Source organism: Manis pentadactyla, chromosome 2 (assembly GCF_030020395.1).
Source record: "Manis pentadactyla isolate mManPen7 chromosome 2, mManPen7.hap1, whole genome shotgun sequence".
Classification (NCBI taxonomy): Eukaryota; Metazoa; Chordata; class Mammalia; order Pholidota; family Manidae; genus Manis; species Manis pentadactyla.
Genome location: NC_080020.1, coordinates 216,935,492 through 216,958,649, shown reverse-complemented (window position 1 = coordinate 216,958,649; position 23,158 = coordinate 216,935,492). Strand labels below are relative to the sequence as shown.

Sequence of the window (23,158 nt, the reverse complement as noted above, 5' to 3'; positions counted from 1 at the left end):
ATGAGATAATACACTGTCACTGCGTTAAGCCAGTAAGTTTTGTGGTTGCTATATAGTAAATGCATAGAATTATGTGCAGTAAGGCCATTGAGAAATGAGCCATCCCACATTAGTGAATTTCCAGACAGTCAAAATATAACCTTTATCTAAACTTGTTCTTATCCAATTCTGAAAAAAAAAAATTTTAGAATGCAATAGTATACCCCACCTTATGCTAAATGTAATCTAATATTTTCTTGATGAGTGGGTCTTCATTACAGACAATAGTCACTATACTGTCATGTAATGTAGTGATGCCTCCTACAGCCACAGAAGGTGTATATGGGCTGCCGGTTGCAACATTCAATCCCCAGACAGCTACGCTCCTTGATCACGCCATGTCTGCCCTAGGACACCTCCTCCTCCCCTACTTTACTCCTCTAATGGTTGTAGGTTGAGAAACCAAAGACCCAATCCTATTGGAACTGCATGTCAAAGGGCTCTGAAGAGAGAGCTAAGGGGTTCTTTTATGATTGCAGAGGAGAAGGAACTCCAGAATCCCAGTGTCCTGGCTTCAAATACTGGCCTGACACCTGTTAGCTTTGTGTCCCTGGACAAGTCTTTTCACTTGTCATACTTTTCAGTTTTTTCATCTGTAAAATAATATCTACCTCTTGCTAGGAGATAATCAACTGAAACACAGCAAGAGCTCGGTAAATGTGGGCATCCTGTCTCCACTCCATGCTCACTGGGCCTGACCCTGCACATGGGTGTTACCTCTGAGCACACACATGTGAGTGTTGGTCACGATTATACCCACAGAAGTCTATCATCACGAGTGCATGTGTTGGTGACGGGACAGCTAGGGGACAGTTCTGAATATTTATTCAGGTTTGGAGCACCCTTGTCGGATTTTCTATATGTTTATGAAGACACTGCCGAATAACAACCACCCTGGAGTCCTAGCAATTTCATCTCATGAAGTATTTACCAGGGCCATTAGGCAGACCAAGATCAGAACCGTGTGGACACAGAACACACACTGGGAGCTCATGCTGGCATGGAGACTGGTATCTGGCCCTGGCCCTGCTGCTACCCAGCTACCCACTGCAGGCCCGGCCCTGGGCTTTGGCTCCCTCCCCAGAAAAACGTGACTGATGATAAAATAATGATTTAAAATAATAAATACGAGGACTCTGATGTTCATGGCAAATGTCAGTGAAATAATGTAGGTGAAAACAGGCACCTAAATTGCATGTGCAAGGTGATGACAAGCTGGACAAGCTCTGTTTACACATAGGTAAAGATTAGAAAAGCCATGGAGAAAGGGGACCAGGGGCAGGAAGGAGGGGGTGACTTTCTGCAAAGTTGTTTACACGTTTCATAATCAACTATTCCTCTGCAGTTGGATTTGATGGCCTCCTAGCCACCTGTATGCACTTCCTTATTATTCAGATTCCTACCAGATGCCCACCTGCATGCTCTTCATGGAGGGATGGTGCTTCTGTCCCACCCTGGGGTCATGGTAAACCCGGGGCCAAAGAGCCAATAACTGGGTTGGCTTTGCCTCCTCCCAACCCATTACTGCACACCTCTCCCACTCCAACTGCCTCTGGTTGCTCAGAGCCCCCAAGCCTGCTACCTTCCTGCCCCCCACCCTCAGCTCCTGTTCCTGTTCCAACTCATCTCATTTCATTCCTCATCAACTCCTGGCCATGTTCCACCAGGAAGATTCTGTCATGGGCTTTTCCCACCTCACATCCACCCAGGGTGAGAGAGAGGGGAGCGTCCTATGATATTTTAGGGCCTCCCACCTCTTAGCACTGTTCAACACAGCCTAATAAAGACAGTCAGGGACAGCCAGAGAAGCAGGCAAGGCCCAAATGCCTGGGTTCCAGAGAAAAAGGATTTCAGAGAAAAAGGATTCTCAGGGATGTGTGTCCTGCCCGTTTCCCCAGCCACCCCACCTTCCATCTCAAATGTTAACCAGCCCCTTTGCCAACTATCAACCTCCCTGTAAAATGGATCCAGTAACGTTTGACATGTTTCACAATGGGATGACGTGAATGAACCTACACTCCAGCCTGCAGACAGGGGCCTCTGGAAGCATTAGCTGCCTCTCCCCTCCCCCCCTCCTGCAGCTGCCTCCAGCCACTTGGAGCTGAGTGTTCACTCACTGCAGAATGAACACTGTGTTATCTGTAGGTGTGAAAGGAGCCACATCCACAGTTCTATCATGTTCTAATTTGTAAATAAAGGTCTTAACAGGCTATTAATTCCAGGAGATAATTTTTGCTTCCAAATAGCCTTTCTGATATGAAATAAAAGCCTAAGACATTTTCCAGGGGTTCTTCAATCTTAACTTGCCACAGACTCATTGCTTTAAAGACCCTGTCAGACAAAATTCAACGTCCATTCATGATTAAAAAACTCAACAAAGTGGGTATAGAGGATACATACCTCAACATAATAAAGCCATATAGATCAGGAATAAGACAAGGATGTCCATTCTCACCACTTTTATTCAACATAGTACTGGAAAACCTAGCCACAGCAATCAGACAAGATAAAAGGCATCCAAACTGGTAAGGAAGAAGTTAAACTGTCACTCTTTGTAGATGACATGATACTATATATAGAAAACCCTAAATATATAGAAGACTCCACCAAAAAACTATTAGAGCTAATAACTGGATTCAGCGAAGTTGCAGGACACAAAATTAATGCATAGAAATCTGTTGCCTTCCAATGTACTAACAATGAACTAGCAGAAAGAGAAATTAGGAAAACAATTCCATTTACAATTGCATCAAAAAGAAAAAAATACCTAAGAATAGACCTAACCAAGGAGGTGAAAGACTATACTTTGAAAACTATAGGACATTCATGAGAGAAATTAAAGAAAACACCAATAAATGGAAATCTATCCTGTGCTCATGGATAGGAAGAATGTTGTCAAAATGGCCATCCTGCCCAAAGCAATTTACAGATTCAATGGAATCCCTATCAACATACCAACTGCAGTTTTCAATGAACTAGAGCAAATAATCCTAAAATTCATATGGAACCACAAAAGACTTCAAATAGCCAAAGCAATCCTGAGAAAGAAAAACAAAGCTGGGGGGATTACACTCCCTGACATCAAGCTATACTACAAAGCTACAGTAATCAAAACAGTATGGTACAAAAACAGCACCATATATAAATGGAACAGAATAGAGAGCCCAGATATAAACCTATGAATATATGTTCAATTAATATATGATAAAGGAGCCATGAATATACAATGGGGAAAAGACAGTCTCTTCAACAACTGGTGTTGGCAAAACTGGACAGCTACATGCAAAAGAATGAAACTGCATTACTAACTCCATACACAAAAGTAAACTCAAAATGGATTAAAGACCTAAATGTAAGACATGAAACCATAAAACTCTTAGAAGAAAACATAGGCAAAAATCTCTTGAACATAAGCATGAGAATTTTTTCCTGGACACATCTCCTTGGGCAAAAGAGACAAAATAAAAAATGAACAGTGGAATTGCCTCAAACTAAAAGCTTCTGTTCAGCAAAGGACACCATCAGCAGAACAAAAAGGCAGCCTACAGTATGGGAGAATATATTCATAAATGATTGATCTGATAAGGGGTTAACATCCAAAATATATAAAGAGCTCATACAACTCAACACCAAAAAAAAAAACCCACCAAATAACCCAATTAAAAAATGGGTGGAGGACCTGAACATTTTTTCAAAGAAGAAACACAGATGGCCTACAGGCACATGAAAAGATGCTCCACATCATTAATCATCAGGAAAACACAAATGAAAACCACAATGAGATACCACGTCACACCAGTCAGAATGGCTACTATCCAAAAAATGAGAAAGAATAAGTGTTGACAAGGATGCGGGGAAAAGGGAACCTTCTTACACTGTTGGTGAGAATGTAAATTGGTGCAGCCAGTGTGGAAAGCAGTATGGAGTTTCCTCAAAACACTAAAAAATAGAAATACCTAATGACCCAGTAATACCACTTCTAGGAAATTTGCCTGAAGAAAACAATATCCCTAATTCAAAAAGATATATGCACTCCTATGCTTATTCCTGCATTATTTACAATAGCCAAGATATGGAGTCAACTAACATGTCCATCAATAGATGAACAGATGAAGACATGGTACATATACAGTGGAATATTATTCAGCCATAAAAAAGAATGAAATCCTGCCATTTGTGACAACATAGATGGACTTAGACGGTATTAAGCTAAGTGAAATAAGCCAGACAGGGGAAGATAAATACCACATGATTTCACTTAGTTATGGAATCTAAAAACAAAACAAACAAAATGAACAAAATAGCAATAGACTCATAGCCACTCAGAAGTGACTGGTGGTTACCATGGGGGAAGAGGTGGAGTGGGAAGGGGAGTGGTTAGGGATAGAAGGGCACAAAACTTCTCAGTCATAACATAAGTTGGTCATGGGGATGGTAGTACAGAATGGAGAATATAGTCAATGATTCTATAACATCTTCCTATGTTGACAGATAGTAATTGAACTAGAGGGGGTGAGGATTTAATAATATGGGTAACTGTTGAACCACTGTGTTATATACTTGAAACCAAGATAAGAATATCAACTACACTTCAATAAAGAAGTCTAGTATAGCCACCCGACCAAAAAAAAAGACCATCAGAAAGAGGTGAATGTGGGTGCATGTGAGGGTCTTGAGAACAGCCCCTGGCATTAGGACTGATTCCCACCATCATGGTGGCATATCTGTCCCTTGCATCCTCACACATCAGTAGCTGCCTAGTCCCACCCTCAACTCTCAGTCACCTCCTGTTTTATCACCTCATTTTCTGAGCAGGTTGTGCCATAAGATGCCCAGTGGTCCCCAGACCCAGGCAAGGGAGGGATATAGGGAAACCCTACCAGCTACTGCTCACTCTGCCCTCCCACCCCTGTGCCCAGCTATCCTCCACCACAGCCTCTGACTACCCATTGTGTGACCCCTTGATTCCCAGACCCTGCAGGCTACAAGACCCATACCTGTGGCTCAGTAACATGTCCTCATTCCATAACAAAAGCAGCCCCAGCAACAGTACAGCCCTGACTGTACACATCCCCTGACTCCCCTGTTCCTCCTGCCAGAACCTCTTCTCTGTGAGAAGAGCCCAGGGCAGGCTGCGGGGCTTAGCCAACATTTCAGGCCACCCTGGGGCCCCCACGCCCCTTCTCTCTTTCTCCCACAGAGCTGAGCACAGGCTTGGGGGATGAAGGATGCGGTGGAAGAGGACATGGACACTGGAAGAGCAGCGCAACAAGAGCAGTTACAAGCCCCCGGAAACCCAGGGTCTGCTGCTAACTGTCCTCCACCACCCCAGGAGGGAGTCCCAGGCTGGAGCCAACCGGTGATGTGGGAAGAAAAGGAAAGGGGAGTTTGTAGACAGGAGAAAGAAAAGCAAGGAGGTGCAGAAGTCTGGAGAAAGCTCCAGGTGTTGCCTTGTGGTGGGGGAGGGTGCGGGGCTCTGGCCACCCTGTCCTCCAGCTCCTGCCTCCTCCTACCCTTGCTGGTGCCCCCATCCCAGCTGGTAACATGGGCCTAGAGGAACAGCAGACAGGTGTGTCGCCTCATTCCACAGCTGAGGGAGATGGGTCCCAGGGTTCTCCCCACAGCATCATAGGGGATGCAGGGACACTGTGATTTAAGTAAGAGTGGTGGATGGGCCTGGGACCCAGGCACCTTTCAAAAAGTCACATCAGTTCCAAACAAGTGACTCAGAAACTTCTGGAACACAGCCCACTGAAGCTGGGGCCTCCTGCATTCCATCTCAGGCCCAAATGGACCTTGAAAGGCACCTCCCCTCCATTCCCAAAGCTGCATCCAGGACACCGCTTCCATGGCAAGGCCATGCTCTCCTGGGATGCTAAGATTGTTATTTTTGACTTACTCTGCTTTTTTTTGTTTCCTCTCCAGTGGGGAAAATTTGTTTTGCCCCTTTAATGGACAGCAAAGCATATGGGAAACTAATGCAGTCCACAGACCCTGGCAGATAGGAAAGGACCAGAAGTGGCCATTCAGTAGAAGGTAGTGGTTCAAAGTTGGGTCCCAGACCCCAAATACTGCCTTGCCCACCTGCCTATTTGCCCCAAACTGTGCTTCATACTGATTCCCACTAGGAATGGCTCTTGTCTATTTCTCCCTGAGCAGCTTCCAGCAGGGCCTTCAGCTGGCAGAGGCACAAGATGAAGTTCACCTCCCAGAAGTCAAGATAGTAATGGCAGGTTGTCACCTTATGTGCACAGTGCACTGGGAGGCAAACAAAGAGACCTGTCGGTGTGCCCTCATGAATCCATATGCACCAGCCCACAGCTGGGCTCCTGCAGAATTGAGAGGCCCGATGCTTCCGTGAGAAAGGACATTGCACTGCACAAGCTGGAATGGGAAAACAGGAAGAATCTTGGTCCAAGAACCAGGAAAAAGTTAAAACAGAAAAACCTGTGTAACCAAGTGGGAGGCAATGGGACAGCCCCACAGAGCTCTTGCATCAACCACCAAGAGCACCGTGGGACCAATGGAGACTCAGCCCCCAGTCCCAAGAGACAACGATAATGAGTTTGGCCGAGATAGAGGCAATAGTGAGATGTAGTAGGAAGACACTGGAACGGGGATTAAGCAACGAACACTAGCCACGTGACTGCCGTAACTGGCTGTGTGGCCTTGGGAAGGCCACTTTCCAATTCTGGGTTTACTTTTAAAATGAGTTAGCAGATGGGACAAATGACTGTGGATTTCACTGCCTCTAGTCCAATCGGAGGAAGTCACCCAGATGTGTTACCAGATAATAAGCTCAGAAGGCCGTGAATCACGTCTCCCAGTCTCTGCAGCCCCTCAGCACCTAGCCAGGGGCTTGGCTCCTGCTGGGAGCATAATACTGTCTCCTAGTTAAGTTGAGGCCAAATTTCTACCCCTTCTCGCAGAAGGCAGCCCCCAGGACTAGCAGATCTCCTCCACCACCATGGCCAACACCACTGTCCCAGTTTGTGTTCCCATGACACTCCCCCCATCACCTAACTACTTAGGGCATCCCCAAGCTCCCAGATGCAGAAGCAGGATCTATGATAATCCCATCTTGCCCTCCACATTTTCTAGTATGCTTGTGCTCATATGGCCTTTGATCTTGATAATACCTGTTTTATGCAGGCAGATACTGTCCCCATTTGACAGAGGGCCATGGAGTGCACCCATCAGTCACTTGCCGAAGCTAGTCAATGAGAGGTGGGAGCCCTTTGTCCCTGCAGGAGACCTTCCTTGCTGGTGTCAGTGACAGAGAATGCTGCTTCAGGGCCAGGCCTGGTGGGGGGCCTTCCTGCCATCCCCACAGGCTGGGCACAGGTAGCCCTGAGGCCCAATGTCCTGGCATCCTCCCTTCCCTAGAGCCAAGTACACGCAGCTGAGAGCCCCAGAGAGCCCCCACCCCCACCCCATCCCTGAGCACATTTTGACTCAAGAGCAAAGAAAACAATGCCATCCCCATGTTCAAAACAGGTGCCACCTTGGCTGAGAGCTGGTGGGAAGGGAAACCAGTAGGTGGGGTGGAAGGTCAGACTTACCTCCCTCAGCAACTGTATCCCCTTCAGCCCATCCTGCTGCTGTTGGGCCACAGTGACCCCCAAGACGAGTGTGTGGACAACACAGGAGACCACAGAGATGATGACAATGGGGCTGAGGCTGAGGGGCAGCGTGATGAAGAAAGAGAAGACAAAGAAGGCCTGCCAGCCCACTGTGTCACTGGCCGCATGGGCGCCAGCGAAGTTCAGGCCCAGGTAGGAAAAAATCTGGGCTGTTATCAGCAGCCACAGGAAGTAGGGCACCACTTTCCGGGTGACCCTGGTGGGGAGCAGCCCCTTTTTGCAGAGCACGAAGAGGATGATGTCCAACAGCAGCCCGATGCCGGCCACGATGAGGGGAGCCAGCTTATCGCTCGAGAAGACCACAGCGCACATGAGCACCACGTAGCAGTCGAAGAGAGCTGCGAAGACCACCAGCACCAGCAGGGTCTCGTGGCGCTGTCTTTTGAAGTAGGTCTGGTACAGGTTCTCCAAGGACTCAGGCACAAAGGTGAGCCGCATGAAGCGAGGCAGGCACAGACAGGATCCCGAGTTCCGGACAGAGATTTCATGGGTCCGGCCCACCCCGCGGTCTGGATCGGAGGGCAGGCTGACAGAGTACTCGGCGGAGTACTCGGCCGAGTACTCGGGCTCGGAGAAGCCCTGGTTCCGCGGCATACCGGCTAGTGTCTGCTTCTGCCGGGCCTGGAAGGTGCTCCGGGAACAGAGCAAGGGTCCTGGGGTGGGCCGCCTACCAGGGCTCTCTGAGGGCAGGGGAAGGCTGAGGGCCAGCCACCTCGGGCAGGAACGCAGAGCAGGTCTCCAGGGCGCAGGGACCGCTGATCATCTGGAACTTAAAAGCACATCACCCCTAAGAAGCAGCACCTCTTCCTTCCTACCGGTGGTTTCTCCATGGCCACCCTAACTCTCGTAAAACACTCGTTGCTGTCTGACGCTCCAGAACGAGGGCCTTCTCCGCCTCCCCCACGCTCCTGCCACCACCGACCCCACACATAGTCCTGTCCTAGTCACTCACTTTCCTGTCTCTGACTTGCCCAGGGGCCTGGCTACCTCTCCATCCCTTGCACCCCGGTCTCTGCCCCTGATTTCCTCACCTACATCTCCTCCAGGCCCAAGCCTTAGAAGCTGGGGATGAAATGTGCCCGAAACATAGTCATCCCTGGGATTCCTGAATCTTCCTTCTGTTTACTACCTTTTCCCACCCAGCCCTGGGCGACTCCGGCCCCCCACCTCCCGGCACTGTTTGCCCTCGGAAGGCCCGCCCTGCCCCTGCGATTACCTGTGCAGGAACTCGGGAGCCGCGTGGCCAAGGCCGGTCCCCGCGCGGGCTGCAGGGCTGGGTCACGCGTGCGGCGGGCGGGGCAGCAGGCTCAGCGCGCCCGGGCGCTGCTCCCCGCGGGGCCGCCCCGCCCGGGGGCTGCTCCCCACGGCCCGCGACCCCGGCCGGAGCGCGGCTCCCCCGCCTTCAGGCCCGGGATCCGGCCGGGAGAGGCGCGGGGCTGTCCCTCAGCATCCACAGGCACCCGGCCGCAGGAAGGAGGCGGCGGCGGCGGCTGGAAAATTCGGGGGAACCCGCCCCTGGGGCCGGGGCCGGCGCGGAGGGACCCCTCCCTCTCGGCCCCGCTGTAATCGCGGGGGCGGCGCGGCTAGGGGCGCACCCGGGGCCCTTCCCGGCGGGGGCGCGGGCCGAGGCCGGGGAAGCCCGCCAGCATCCTCTGGCCCGCCCGCCCGTCCGCGCGCCGAGCCGAGCTGAGCCGAGTCCGGGCGCGGCGCACGGCACAGTGAGTCCCCGCGCGGCGCTGGCGGCTCCCGGGCCACGCGCGCTCCGGGCCCCCGGAGGCGGGCGGCGCTCCTCCCTCCCGGCAGTCACCGCCCTCTCGGCGTGCGCGTCTTGGAGTTGTGGGTGGGGGGAGTGCCCCGCTCCAGACCCGGAACCGGCGGGGGAAGGCGGAGAAGGCCAGCAGCGCGGGGGCGAGAGTTGGATGGGCCCCCGGGGCCCCAAGCTCCAGCACTGGGCGGCGAGCCGGCGGCTACTGCAGCGTGGAAGCATCGGGGTGGGCGGCGGGCAGGAAGGATGGGCGAATTAACTCCTCCCGCAGGCCGGGTCTCAGAGAATAAAAGCCCTGGACGTGCCCCTCCCCAAGTGAGGGGCGCTCGGGGCGCCCCCAACGCCCCTCCTCCGCTGCGGCTGCCTTCTGGGCCGGCAGAGGCCGGGGCTGGGGTTTAGGGGGTACTCCCCATCCAGATGCGCGGGGCCTAAGTGTCCCCGCCAGCCCTGGCAGCCCAAACGCTTGGAACTCGCGGCCTGAGCTTTCCGCAAAATAGCCCGCAGCTGATCTCTGTTCCTGCAGAGGTAGGGGTTGCCCAGTAGGCACCTGGCACGTGGAACTGCAAGAGACCCGGCTTCAAAAAGATCTCCCGTGCATATTCCACTTGTTAAGAGATGCGTTTGAATTGGCAAGCTCTCCTTAAAAACGCAAATGCTCCTTTGAATGGTTGTACACCCATCAGTTTCTTACACATTAGTATAAATTACCTTCCTTGGATTTGACAGAATACCTTGCCAAAATCAACCACAGCCTTTAGGAATTTAGGTTAAGGAAGAGGAGGGAGATAGGTTGTTTTGGGACATACGCATGGTGGGGGGTGGGGAGCGGGTGTCAGGGAGGGAATTGCTGAGGACAACCAGCAGCATTAAGGGATGTGTTCCCCTGGGGAGAGTGGAAGAAACAGGTCAGAGAGGAAAGAAATTCAGCCATCCAGGTCCTGGATGGAGATGCCTTCTCCAGCTCCTGAGAGCCATCCTTGAGTGCTCTTCCCAGAACCTCAGGTGTCAACTCACATCCCTCAGGGAATAGATTCATCAAAGACTTGGTCCTATCTCAGCTGTTTCTCCCACTTCTATCAATTCTGAAAAGCTGCCGGCCTCAGCCCAGACATGTCGGGAATTTGATTCCAAAGGTGGGGGACATAACATCAGATTTAGCAGGAGAGTAATCTATGCAGATTACTATTCAGGGCCACACTTTGCCCCATTGTTTTAATTTGTTTGGAGTTCGAACATTTATTTTTAATTATTACATGATGTTAACGTGTGATTTTTATTTCTTACAAAAGGTCATATGTTAATAAAAGGAAAAAAGCTGCTAAATACTGTTTGGGCCTGCTTTGGCACAAGGGGCCTACTTTATGCCCTCTGGGAGTCCCTTCCCCTTTCCTGGTAACATGCCAACTTCTGGAGTTCTCCTGGCTCCCTGCTTGACAAGACCAGGGCCAGCTCCCAGCCCCTATGGGTTCCTCGCTGGCCTCCTGCCACCACCTGTGCCCTAGCCTCTCCTCCATCACCACCCCGTGAAGGGAGAGGGTTCCACACAGAGATACTCTTGGTAAAATCCGCAATCTCCTTCCCTGACTGCTGGCCTCACTGCTCCCACTCCCTGCCCTCCCATAATCCTCCTCTCTTTGTTGTGAGTACCTGTTCAGCAGACCTGTGCAGACAGCACACAGTGGATGCTCAGCCAGGTCAGCCATCAGGAAAGACCAGAGGAGCCACCCAGCCTGTGCCCTCAGAACACCTGCCAGCTCTGCCAGGACACCAGGTCCACGGACAAGACAGACCCTCAGTTGTGCGCATCCAGAGGTGAGCTGAAAGGGGGCCTTTCCAGCCTGGAGGGAAGGATCCAGTTGGGCCTGAAAGGGGTGGCCTCAGGGGGCTGGGGCCTCCTCACAAAGGCTCACAGCAGGAAAGCACCCACAGCACATTCCTACCCCTGCTCTGCATTCTGGGCTACAGGTGCAGCCCTACTGTGGATGTGGGAAGCCCTGTGGGCCTCCCTGGGAGCCAGAGGCAACTGAGTGACTATTCCAAAGCAAGATAGCTGCTCAAGCTCTTGCCCACAGATGAGATCTGGGAAAACAGCTAGTCAGAGACAGGCAGCTAGGCATGAGACAGGCACGGCGAGCTGCCCCTCCCAAACCTGGCACCCAGTAGGTACTCAGAACAGTCATGGAATAAACGGTTGGCTCCCCTAAGAAGAAATGGCACTTCATAAGTGCGCTGGCTGTCCCTGAGGAGACCAGAAGCCCTCATTCTTTGATGCTAGAAAGGTCCTGGTCCAGGAGCAATGAAAAATAACCACTCAAGAAAAGGGTAGGAGGTGCCTTCAGTTTCCAAGCTATATGTTTTGTATAGCTTGCATGTAACCTGGACAACTGGCATGTACCGCTTTTGTAGTGAAGACACAGTAAAGCTATCTTTAAACCGTACATGTGCATACACATGCAATCTGAGGCCTAAACATGTCCTAAAGTGAAGACAGAAGCACGGGCTCGGGTAGAAGGGTTGAAGGCCATCCTGAGCCCCATGCTACCCCAGGATCTTGGATAGAATACCTCTTTGCTGAAGGGACCTTTTGTTTATATGGTTTGAGGATGTTTGCTGAGGATTAATTGTTATTGGATAAACAAGACTGGTTTGGCCCCCTGGGGAAATGTGGTGGCTCCCGAATCCAGCAAACAATAGATCAGGGCAGAGCCCTGGTGTCCTGGGGAAAGAGCAGTGGGAGGAGAGAAGATCATTAGCTCCCCTGGTGCTGGACCCCTGGAGAGCCCTGTTTGGGGCCTCAGCTGAAAGCAAAGCCTGAGATAGGGGCCTGTGTTCAGGTTTAATTGAGCAGGTGATTCCTGGGGAAAGAAGGTGGGAAAGCTGGGCAATACAAGGGTGGGTGATGAGCCACTGCTGTGGATGATGGGCCAGGCCCTCTGGGGACCCTCTGAGGTGCTGGGCAAAAGGCAGCTCAGAACTTTCCCCAGGAGGGCTAGAAGAAGGGAGTATTCATCCACCTGCTTCCTGCCCCCATTGGATAAGGGTATTCAGTCTCGAGGACTCCCAGGTGTGTGCAAACCTGAGGCTGAGCAGGGAGTGCCTGGGCAGGAAATAAGACACTCAGTGCAGAGATGCAAGGTGCCTCCAGGCTGTGCCCACAGCAGGGGCAGAGTAGATGGCGGCAGAGAGGACGTGGCACACAATGTATAAGTGTCCTATATGGGGCCCCGACCCCTCATCAACTCCTGCTAGCTCACAGGCTTGGATCCTGTCACCTGGAGGAGAGACATGTCACAGGAGCAGGAGCTGGCCCTCAGCAGTCAGAGAGCTCAGCCTTGGGCGCTGGCCCGATGCTGCATGCGACCCCGGATGTTATTCCACGTCCCCAAGCCCCAGTGTCCTTGTGCTGGGATGACACAGCACTAACCCTAGAAGGGGTCATTGGGAGTAAGAAGGTGGTAAATGGGAACCAGAGTAGTTGGCAAGTACACCTGAAACTAATATATGTCAACTATACTTCAATGAAAAATACTTTAAAAATTAAAAAAAAAATTTTTAATGGTTGGCAAATCTCCAGAGAACAAGTCAAATAGGAGTCAGTCCCCCTCACGGCCAGATCCCTGGCCACTGCTGTTCCCATGAGACCTGCATGGGGCCAGGCGGGGCTGCCATCTCCTTCAGGCCCTCTCTGTGGTCCTATCTGGGACCGTCTAGATTCCACTGCAGTTTCCTCTGACAGCATCAGCCTGTCCTCCATGCCTTTGTCTCTCTGTCCTTGCTGCCCTCTGTCCATCTCTGTGTCTCTTGATGCTTCTGCTTCCATATTAGGGTCTCCCTGCTGCTGCTCCGGGTCATTCATCGGGCCTGTGTGTGTGTGTGTGTTGTTTTGTGGGTGTGAAGTGTGTGTGATCCATGTGAGTGCGTGCACACACTCACGGCACAGCCATCACCCTTGGTCCTTGCAGGTCCAGCCCGGCCCCACCTCCCCCTCCCCAGCTCCAGCTTGTTCTGCCCACCTGCACAGCCCCAGTGCCCTGCTCACTGCCCTTGGGTACTGTTGGAGGCCTCTCAGGTGGGCAGAGGGAAGCAGAGCACACCCAGGCACTGGCCTTCCTGGGCTGGACATGTTTCTGGGTCTGTGCCCTTCCTGGGTGTGAGCATCTCCCCAGGAGCAGGACTGGTGATCCTGGTCCCTCCAGCCCAGTGTTTGAAACAAACTAACTACTATAGGGGCCGGCCTACGGCCGAGGCTGAGTCCCACTATGGCTGAACACCGCCCTTCCACTGTAGCTGACCAACGCCCTAAGATGGCGCCCGCTTCCTGGGCGCCACCCTTCCTGGTTTGGTGGCATTAGCATAAGGAAGTTGCTCCTGTAGGCTTGCCCCATGCTTCCGCGCTCGTGCTCAACTCATGCAGAAGGCATGCTACCAATCAGCTTAAAGGTCACGCATGATCTTGATCACCATAGGCCAGCTTCCTTTATATAAGGCATAAGCAGGAAAGAGAAAGAGAGTCTCTCTCCTCTCATTCTTCCTCTCACTCGCTCTCTCTGGCTGTTGCTTCTTCTCACTCACCTTCTCCCGACCTTCCGAGCAACAATAAAGAACTGAAGTGAACCAGGTCTGTGTACGTATCGCTGTCGTCACCGCCACAAGGAGCGAACGCGGTATCTGGTGCCGAAACCCGGGAGTTTTTCTCCAACCACCCAGAGGAGAAACTAGCGGACGCGGACGCCATAGAGCTTCTTACCCTGAAGCAGTACCAGTGGACTCCATTCGGAAGGATCATTCGGGAGGGCACCTCGAAAGAGGAGGGTGAGTGGATCAACAAGCAAAACGAAAGTAAGCAGCCGAGGTGGGGATTTCTATTCTGTCTGTTCGTCTTGTTCATCCTTGTGCTTATTATTGTGTTTGTTGTTGCTAAGTACGTTAGATGAAGTATGGGCGCCAGTGAAAGTTTGCAGGATAGCGACGAAGCAAGGAAAGTTCGCGGTATAGCGACGAATGTAAATTAGTGATAAGAGTACCCCCTACCTATAGACATCAGGAGTATATCTTAATCTCTTCACTATTAACATAAGGTCTGAAGGGTCTAGACTGAGAGCAGAAGAGCCTTTGAGAGCACTCCTGAGGGCCAACGGAACACCATTAAAAGCAAAAACTGCAAGGGCCTTCCTTCGCACAGTGGAGAGACATGCTCAGTGGTTCCTAGATGAAGGAGAAATCACTGCCCCCTTGTGGGAAAGGCTAGGAGAAGATCTGCGCAGCACAGATCAGAGAGAGCCGCTCCCGGCTGGGACGCTCCCCATATGGGGGCTGGTTAAGAGCTGCCTAAAAGAGAATAAACCTAGTTGTATAGAAGCCATAAGGGAAGGAGAGGAAGTTCTTGAGGAAGTGAAAGAAGAAAGAGCCTCTGCGAGAGCATCTGAAAGAGGATCTACACAGGGGGTTCCTCTGATGAGGAAGAGGACCAAGAATTATCAGGAGAAGAGTTAGAAGCTAGGGCTGCTCAGAGAGGACATCAGCCCACATTGTACCCCTCACTGAGCCAACTGAGAATAAGCAGAGAGGGAGGAGAGACTAGTTCGGCCCCTCTCCCCAATAAGAGCAGTAAGGTAGAAGAGATTGTGCCAACCGCCCCAAATCATCCATTTTGCTCTCCAACCTATAGAGCAGAGCCACCCCTTTACCAGAGTCACTCATATTGTGGTGGCCAGGGGTGCCAAGAACAATTGGGCAAGAATAGATGGAGGGAATGGCTAACCATGGAGGGGAATGCAGCCTTCCCAGTAATAGAAGATCCAAACAACCAGCAAAGATACCATCAAGCCCTAGATTTTAAGCTTGTAAAAAGCCTAAAAGAAGCTGCCACCACCTATGGAGTGCAAGCAGCATTCACTGTGGCCATGGTGGAGTCATTAGCCACTCAGAATCTAACACCAGATGATTGAGCTAATGTAGCCAGAGCATGCCTTACTAGAGGTCAGTACCTGCTATTCAAAACTGCGTGGGCAGAGCTTTCACAAGACAGTGCCCGGCGCAACGCTGCCGCAGGGAACAATCAGTAGAACCTAGAGATGCTGATGGGCACAGGACCTTACTTAGGACAGCATAATCAGATAAATTACCCACCTGCTGTGTATATGCAAATAGCTACAGCCGCTGTCAAGGCCTGGAAAACACTCCAGGGCTCTGGTGATTTACAAGGTCAACTATCCAGAGTACTCCAAAGATCAAATGAGCCTTATGCAGATTTCTTGGCGAGACTGATGCAAACCGCAGGCCGTATATTTGGAGATGCTGACACAGCCATGCCCCTAGTAAAACAGTTGGCCTATGAGCAAGCAAATAAATAGTGTAAAGAAGCTATCAGGCCTTGGAAAAATAAAGATTTAAATATGTACCTCAAAGTTTGCCGAGACATCAATGATAGTGTAGTGCAAGGACAAGTGATAGCCATAGCCATAACTCAGAGACTGCAACAGGCACGTAGCAGGGGTACCCCTCCCGGGGCATGCTTCCATTGCAAGCAGATGGGTCATTTAAAGCGAGATTGCCCGAAATTATGGCGATCAGAGGAGCCCGTGTGGGTTCCTCAGTGGCCCCTTACTAAAGAGAAAAGGGAAGCAGCCCACACATTAGTGCAAGAGCAAATTGCCGCAGGGCATCTTCAAAGTTCTACTTCCCCATGGAATACACCCATATTTGTCATAAGAAAGAAATCAGGAAGACAGAGATTGCTGCATGATCTAAGAGCTGTAAATAAACAGATGATTCTCATGAGATCAGTACAATTAGGTTTACCATTGCCTATGGCCCTGCCAAAAGATTGGAAGACCATTGTAATAGATATCAAAGACTGTTTCTTTTCCATCCCTCTTCATTCTGAGGATTGTAAAAGGTTCGCCTTCACGGTACCAGCCGTCAATCATGGTCACCCAGATGAGCGGTATGAATGGAAGATGTTGCCACAAGGCATGGCGAATAGCCCTACTATGTGCCAATTGTTTGTACGTAAGGCCCTAGCAGAAGTTAGAACAAAGTTCCCTGAAGTGATTATCTATCATTATATAGATGGTATTCTCTTATGTCATGAAAGGAACAGTGTAGTGGAAGAAGGCCTCTGCTTCTTGCAAGAACATTTTAAACAATGGGGCTTAGAACTAGCACCAGAAAAGGTACAGGTAACTTGTACCAAACAGTATTTAGGAATAAAATTGGAAGATACTATTGTTAGACCATTAAAAGTGATCATAAGAACAGATCATCTAAGCACCCTCAATGATTTTCAAAAACTCCTTAGAGATATAAATTGGGTAAGGCCATTCCTAAAGCTTACAGATGAAGAGCTCAGTCCATTATATGAGACACTGAAGGGCGATTCTGATTTATCATCTCCGCGCTCTCTCAGTAAGCAAGCCAAGGAAGCCTTGAGCCTAGTCCAATCCCGTTTGCAGCTTGCCCAGGTAGATAGAATAGACTATGGCAAATTGCTATTCCTTATAGTGATACCCAGTAATAATAGCCCAACAGGGGTACTTTGGCAGGAAGGGCCAATTCTCTGGGTATATCTGGCCCACTCTCCAGGAAAAACATTAAGATAGTATCCTCAGAGTATAGCTGATTTGATCATCAAGAGAATCAGGACAGCTATAAAAACATTTGGGGTTCCCCCAAACATAATAATAACATCTTATACTGCTGAGCAGATTGAATGTCTTACTGCATGCTGTGATGCATGGGCTGTTGCTTACACCATCACCAATGCTTCCTTTGACAACCACTACCCAAAACATCCTTGGCTACAGTTCTGCCTCTCTAATCCTGTCATCTTTCCTAAAAACACAAGATGTAATCCCATACCCAAGGCTAAGGTGGTGTTCACTGATGGGTCAAAGAATGGCATCGGGACTGTGGTCACTGGTGACCAATCTTGGACATTCAGTTTTCCAACCACTTCAGCCCAACAAACAGAGCTGTTGGCTGTAGCACAAGCCTTTACACTTTTCTCACAGGAACCTTTTAACCTTTTAGCAGATAGTATGTAGTGAATGCTGTGTCCATCTTAGAGAATGTAAGTTATATTAGCCAGTCTTCCCCCGTTGCCAGTATTTTTAGAAAGCTACAACAACTGATCTGGGATCGATCAACACCTTTCTTTATTGGACATGTAAGAGCCCACACTTCCCTCCCAGGACCCATTGCTGAGGGAAACAGACGTGCCGATGCCCTGACCCGTGAGTCTAACATCTCAGTGATATTTGACCATGTAGAACAAGCCACACAATTTCACAAACAATTTCATGTGAATTCAAACACCCTTCGCTTAAAATATAATATTACTAGAGACCGAGCTAGAGCCATAGTAGTAAGTTGTAAATGGTGTGTTACACTCTTACCCACCGTTTCAGAGGGAGCCAATCCAAAGGGACTACTACCCAATCACATTTGGCAAATGGATGTCACTCATATTCCAGAGTTTGGCAAGATGAAATATATTCATGTGTCTGTTGACACCTGCTCAGGCATCATTTTCACCTCTTGCCATACAAGGAAAAAAACTAGAGATGTCATAACTCACTGCCTTCAGGCGTTTTCGGCCTGGAGAAAGCCCAAGCATGTAAAAACTGATAATGGGCCAGCATATACATCCCAATCCTTAGATTTTTAAGGGTAATGGATATCACCCATACCACAGGTATTCCCTACAACCCTCAAGGGCAAGGCGTGGTAGAGCGCACCAACCTGACCCTTAAAAATGCTCTCTATAAACAAAAAGGGGGAATAGGGGCAGACTTCAGATCTCCCAGAGACAAACTTAACATCATATTATTTATTTTAAATTTTTTGACATTGGACAAAGATGGCCACAGTGCAGCAGAGCGGCATAATCGCCGTTCCAGGCCTAAAGACATGCCCGCAGTTATGTGGAAGGATGTATTGGAAGGATCATGGAAAGGCCCGGATCCAGTGTTAATCTGGAACCGAGGCTCTGTTTGTGTTTTCCCACAGGACCGAAACAGTCCCATCTGGGTGCCTGAACGCCTGACACGGAGAGTGGCAAGACCAGAACCGGAAGTGCGAGATGCCGACCCCACTGATGCTGATCCTGCTACTGATCCTTCAGCAGGCGACAGCGGAACCCAGAGAACTATGGGGTCTGGTGAAGGCTTGGCCTCTACCACTCCCGGTGACTGAAATTGCACATAGCTTTCCCGCCTTTTTCTCTACCAATAGTACACTTAATCTCCCATATCTGCCCTTTGACAGCTATGTGTTACTGGCATTCCTTTTCATAACCTCTCTAAAGCTGCCAATCTGTCCAGGGAATTAGGCAAGATGTTATCCACCAATTGGTCCAGTGAGTTTGACGTGCTCACCACTCAGCTACGGCTAGAAATATTGAATGTTAGTTCCCAAAAGGTAGAGGCGCTGTCTGTAGCTCAGTTTGCTGAAGCCGTGCTAAATGCCACCAAAGCCTGGTCAGGCATGGGTGTTATGGGTATATTACTCCTTGTAGGTCTTCTCCTACTTGGGAGAAAAGTCTATTCCATGCAACAGCAACATCGGGAAGTGCGGATGGCTCTGGTGCAGGCCATGGCAGCTATAGAGGAAGGCATCTCCCCTAGGGTGTGGCTCAATATGTTGGACCAATAGTCAAAGACAGGTAAGATCAGAAGGTACGCATACCAACCTAAGACAGGGCGCAGACCTTAGCTGTCTGTTGCCCTATGACGGGTAAGGATGCTGCGCCTCCCTGACAACCTAAGACAGGCATGGTCCCCGAGCCTCATTGTGTTAAACAAAAAAGGGGGAGATGTAGGGGCCGGCCTACGGCCGAGGCTGAGTCCCACTATGGCTGAACACCGCCCTTCCACTGTAGCTGACCAACGCCCTAAGATAGCGCCCGCTTCCTGGGCGCCACCCTTCCTGGTTTGGTGGCATTAGCATAAGGAAGTTGCTCCTATAGGCTTGCCCCATGCTTCCGTACTCTTGCTCAACTCATGCAGAAGGCATGCTACCAATCAGCTTAAAGGTCATGCATGATCTTGATCACCATAGGCCAGCTTCCTTTATATAAGGCATAAGCAGGAAAGAGAAGGAGTCTCTCTCCTCTCATTCTTCCTCTCACTCGCTCTCTCCGGCTGTTGCTTCTTCTCACTCACCTTCTCCCGACCTTCCGAGCAACAATAAAGAACTGAAGTGAACCAGGTCTGTGTACGTATCGCTGTCATCACCGCCACAAGGAGCGAACACCATAACTACTCCATAACCTGGCATCAAAATGTCAAACACTAACCACATGTCCGTGTTCACACACTGGCCTGTGCCTCCCAGTGGGTGGTAATGACAGTGTCAGCAGCACCTACTTTCTGTGGGATCCTTCCTCCCAGGCACTGTGGGTTGTGTCCCCTCCTTTGGTTTTATGAGGTAGGCACTAATGTCCCCATTTTACAGATGAGGAAACGGGCTCCGAGACACGAGGTAACTTGCTCCCGACCCCAGGGGTAAGAAGGGGCCGAGGGAGGGAGGGAATTTCAGGTGCTCTAGACGGTGCCCGAGTCCAGCTAAGGCAGGAATGCTGGGCAACGCCCTCTGTTCACTTACTGCTTCTCTAACCAAGGGCACACTCAGCTTCAAAGGGTTAGTGCTTAATTCATAGCCAGAGGAAGCCTGGAGAATCATGGCTCCCTGGATGTCCGAGCTGAGAGAGACTTGAATCATCCTTGTGCTGTAGCCCAGATAGGAAATAAGGGCCCAGACTGGTTAAATTTTGGGAGAGAAAGACATGCACACGAAGTGTGAGGCAATGTGTGAATGCTGAGTAATCCCAAGGCCTCTATGGAAATATCACGTTTCTAAAAGCACTCAAGCCAGGGCCCCTCTGGGAAGAGGCACCATAGAAATATGTGCTAACAAGCCTCTCCCTAGCCTGCTGGGGATGAGAAGGAGCAGAAAAAGATTTTAGAATAACAAGAAATGGCTAGAAAAGGCCCAGACCAGGAGGAGATGGGACCTCCACTTCCACGGTCCCTCTCATGGGTAGAAAGTCACCACACCCAGAAGAATGAGGCTAAGAGACCCCTGGGGGTCAGGCTAGAGGGGCTTAGAGAAGGGCTGGCTCAAAGCCCTCACTGCAAATGAAAACCATCCACCTTCCAGTAGCTGCTCCTCCCTACCTGCCCCCATCTCAGAAATCAGGAATCACCCTTGACCCTCCCTTCTGCTCACCTCCCCAACTCATTTTCTGCACCCCAACCGGCAGTGGGGGGCAATCTTTCCAAATTCAAGTCTGACATGGTCCCTGCAGAGAAATTGAAAGTTCCTATGGCCAGGATTCTCGCCTGACCCTGGTCCACTTGCCCACTGCACATGCGTGGGCAGTATATTATTACTGACTCTCTAAGAGCTCCACCCAGTGCTCTGGCCTGCATGGCTTCAGGAGAGTAGAGGCTGGAATGGTAGCAGTGCCTAGGACAGAGGCTGAGACGGCTACAGAGACAGAGAGGCCCAGAGACAGAGACCTGCTTGCTGCATGCACGTAGACTTGCCCTGAGGCGGATGGGATTCTAGTGCTTGACCTGCCACCAGTGAAAATAAAGCTGAGTGTAAACCTTTCACCCCAAGAACATCCCATTGTCATTTTTCAGTCTCACCAAATCAAGAGTGAACTTGCCTGGGGCTGAAACCCATTGGTGAGACAGTCCCTATCTCCTTCGAAACCCTGGGCCAGGACAGGCAGACTGCCCAACTCCCTGAGTGCTAGGGGATGAAATGAGATGGTACTTGTCAAGGGCTCAGATGCTGCACTTTGAAGTCCTCAAGGAACATTGGTCATTTGTTACTTAGAGATCTGCAGTGGGTTGAATGATGGCCCCCAGGAAGACACCTCCATGTCCAAATCCCTGGAGTCCGTGAATGACCTCATTTGGAAAGCCTTTGCCGATGTAATTAAGTTATGGGTCTTGAGATTAGATCATCCTGTATTACCCAGGGGGCCCCAAAGAGACAGGCACAGAAGAGGAGGGGATGTGAAGATGGAGGCAGAGGTTGGAGGGATGTGGCCATGAACCAGGGGACACCTGGAGCCACCAAAAGCTGGAAGAGGCAAGCAGGGATTCTCTGCTTCAGAGGGAGGGCAACTCCACCACGACTCTGGACTTCTGGATGCCAGACTGTGAGTGGACAAACTTCTGTTGTTTGAAGCCACCCAGTTTGTGGTGATTTGTCATGACAGCCACGGAACATAAGACAGGTTTCAATAGCACATCTTCCATACCTGCATTTAACATGTGCTAGGATTTGTCGTGAATTTACCGGACTGTCACCCTAGTCACTGGACTTTGAGCCCAGGGCCAAGGCCTTTATTCATCTTCATACCTGGAAAGCCAGCCCCTGACAGATTCCCAGTAAACCTTGCTGAATTAAAAGCAGACCTGCTGGATCCTCCTCTCAACCAGGAGATTCTTCGATCAGGGAACACCTACCCTAATAGAGCAGGGCGCAGGGCCAGATGAAAACAGAACACGTTGTCCACTTTGAGGGGCACATGTAGATGGGGGCAGGCGAGCAGGCTGTCCTCCCAGCAGGTCCCCAAGGTGCTGCCCCTGCCTGGGGATCAGAGAGGACCTCACAGAGCAGGTGACAGGGGAAAGGGTTCTTGAGGCCAAATAGTAGGTACCCTGAGACCTGCCAGGAGGTGGCAAAGGCCACAGAATCCACCTTCTAGTTATTTCTGGACTTCAATTTTATTTCAGTAAAAAATATTTTTTCTTGGAGTTGAGTGATTTAACTGGTAAGTAATTTTAATTATTACGTGTACTGTGAAACCATCAGGAATTGATTGTGGAATCACAAATTTGTATCTGTTTCAGGGGACAGGAAAAGACTGCAAGAAAATGGAGACACGGCAGTGATGTCTGGGGCTCAGACCTCCAAACCTGGAGTTTGTTTTCTCTCCATCCGCAGGGGTGCTGGAGATGTCCGAGGTCCACACTGTTGCTTGGACCACCCTGCTGCTCCCCCTATTTCAGCCACACTGAGCTCCTCACAGTTCTGAACACACTTTTCATCCCCTTATCACTTTGCATATGCCATTCCCTGTGCCCAGAACTCCCTTCCCCTCTGTCATCATCCACCTGACAAACTGCTACTCAGCCTCACAGAACCCCTTCCCATGTCACCTGCTCTGTGAGGTCTTCTGTAATCCCCAGGTGGGGGCAGCACCTTGGGACCCTGCTGTGAGGACAGCCTGCTCGCCTGCCCCCTCAACCTTGTGTCCATCAAAGTGGACAGTGTTCTCAGCAGCCCCTTCCCTTCTCTGTTGTCTGCATACAGTGTTCTGCCTGAAACAGTAGTGTAGGATTGTTTGTAAGTCTTGTTTCTCCTCCATTGAATGTGAGTTCCCTTGGAAAAAGGATCCTGTTTGTCTCATTTTATTTCGACTGCTGATTCCCCTGTGCTCAGCACCAAATTGGCACACAGTAAGTGTATACTCCTTTTCTATACCTCCCATAACAAACCACAGACTTAGTGTCTAAACAGTACAAACCTATCACCTTAAAGTCTTAGGTCAGAAGTTCAAAATGGGTCTTATTGGGCTCAAATCACAGCGTTGGCAGGGCTGTGTTATTTTCTGGAGACTAGGGGAGAATCTGTTTCCTTACCTTTTCTAACTTCTAGAGGTCACCCACCTTTCTTGGTGTCCATGGCT

At 50.3% G+C, this 23,158-nt stretch overlaps 2 protein-coding genes across 3 annotated transcripts in view; one reads left to right on the top strand and one right to left on the bottom strand.

Moving 5' to 3' along the window:
• The window catches only part of ADCY3 (adenylate cyclase 3), an 86,329-nt gene extending 77,137 nt beyond the window's left edge, over positions 1 to 9,192 (bottom strand). Inside the window, exons 1-2 of one of the 2 annotated variants that reach the window (XM_036881940.2) lie at positions 8,899 to 9,192; positions 7,602 to 8,451 (exon numbers count right to left, since the gene is read on the bottom strand). In XM_036881940.2, the coding sequence (XP_036737835.2) occupies positions 7,602 to 8,276 (675 nt within the window). In that variant the 5' untranslated portion in view covers positions 8,277 to 8,451; positions 8,899 to 9,192. The remainder of the gene's footprint in view (positions 1 to 7,601; positions 8,452 to 8,898) is intronic. The other variant, XM_036881941.2, reaches the window with a different exon arrangement.
• Positions 8,511 to 22,964, top strand: LOC118910491 (circumsporozoite protein). Its single transcript, XM_057497555.1, has 4 exons — positions 8,511 to 8,528; positions 8,876 to 9,400; positions 11,106 to 11,259; positions 22,414 to 22,964. The coding sequence occupies exons 1-4, from the start codon at positions 8,511 to 8,513 to the stop codon at positions 22,485 to 22,487; spliced, it is 771 nt and encodes a 256-aa protein (XP_057353538.1). The 3' UTR covers positions 22,488 to 22,964.
• Positions 22,965 to 23,158: the final 194 nt, after the last annotated feature.

Coding starts and splice junctions, on each gene's coding strand:
- LOC118910491 (XM_057497555.1), top strand. Junction 9,401..11,105: donor CGGGCGCGGCGCACGGCACA/GTGAGTCCCCGC, acceptor CCTGTTCAGCAG/ACCTGTGCAGACAGCACACA. Junction 11,260..22,413: donor TCAGTTGTGCGCATCCAGAG/GTGAGCTGAAAG, acceptor CTCCATCCGCAG/GGGTGCTGGAGATGTCCGAG.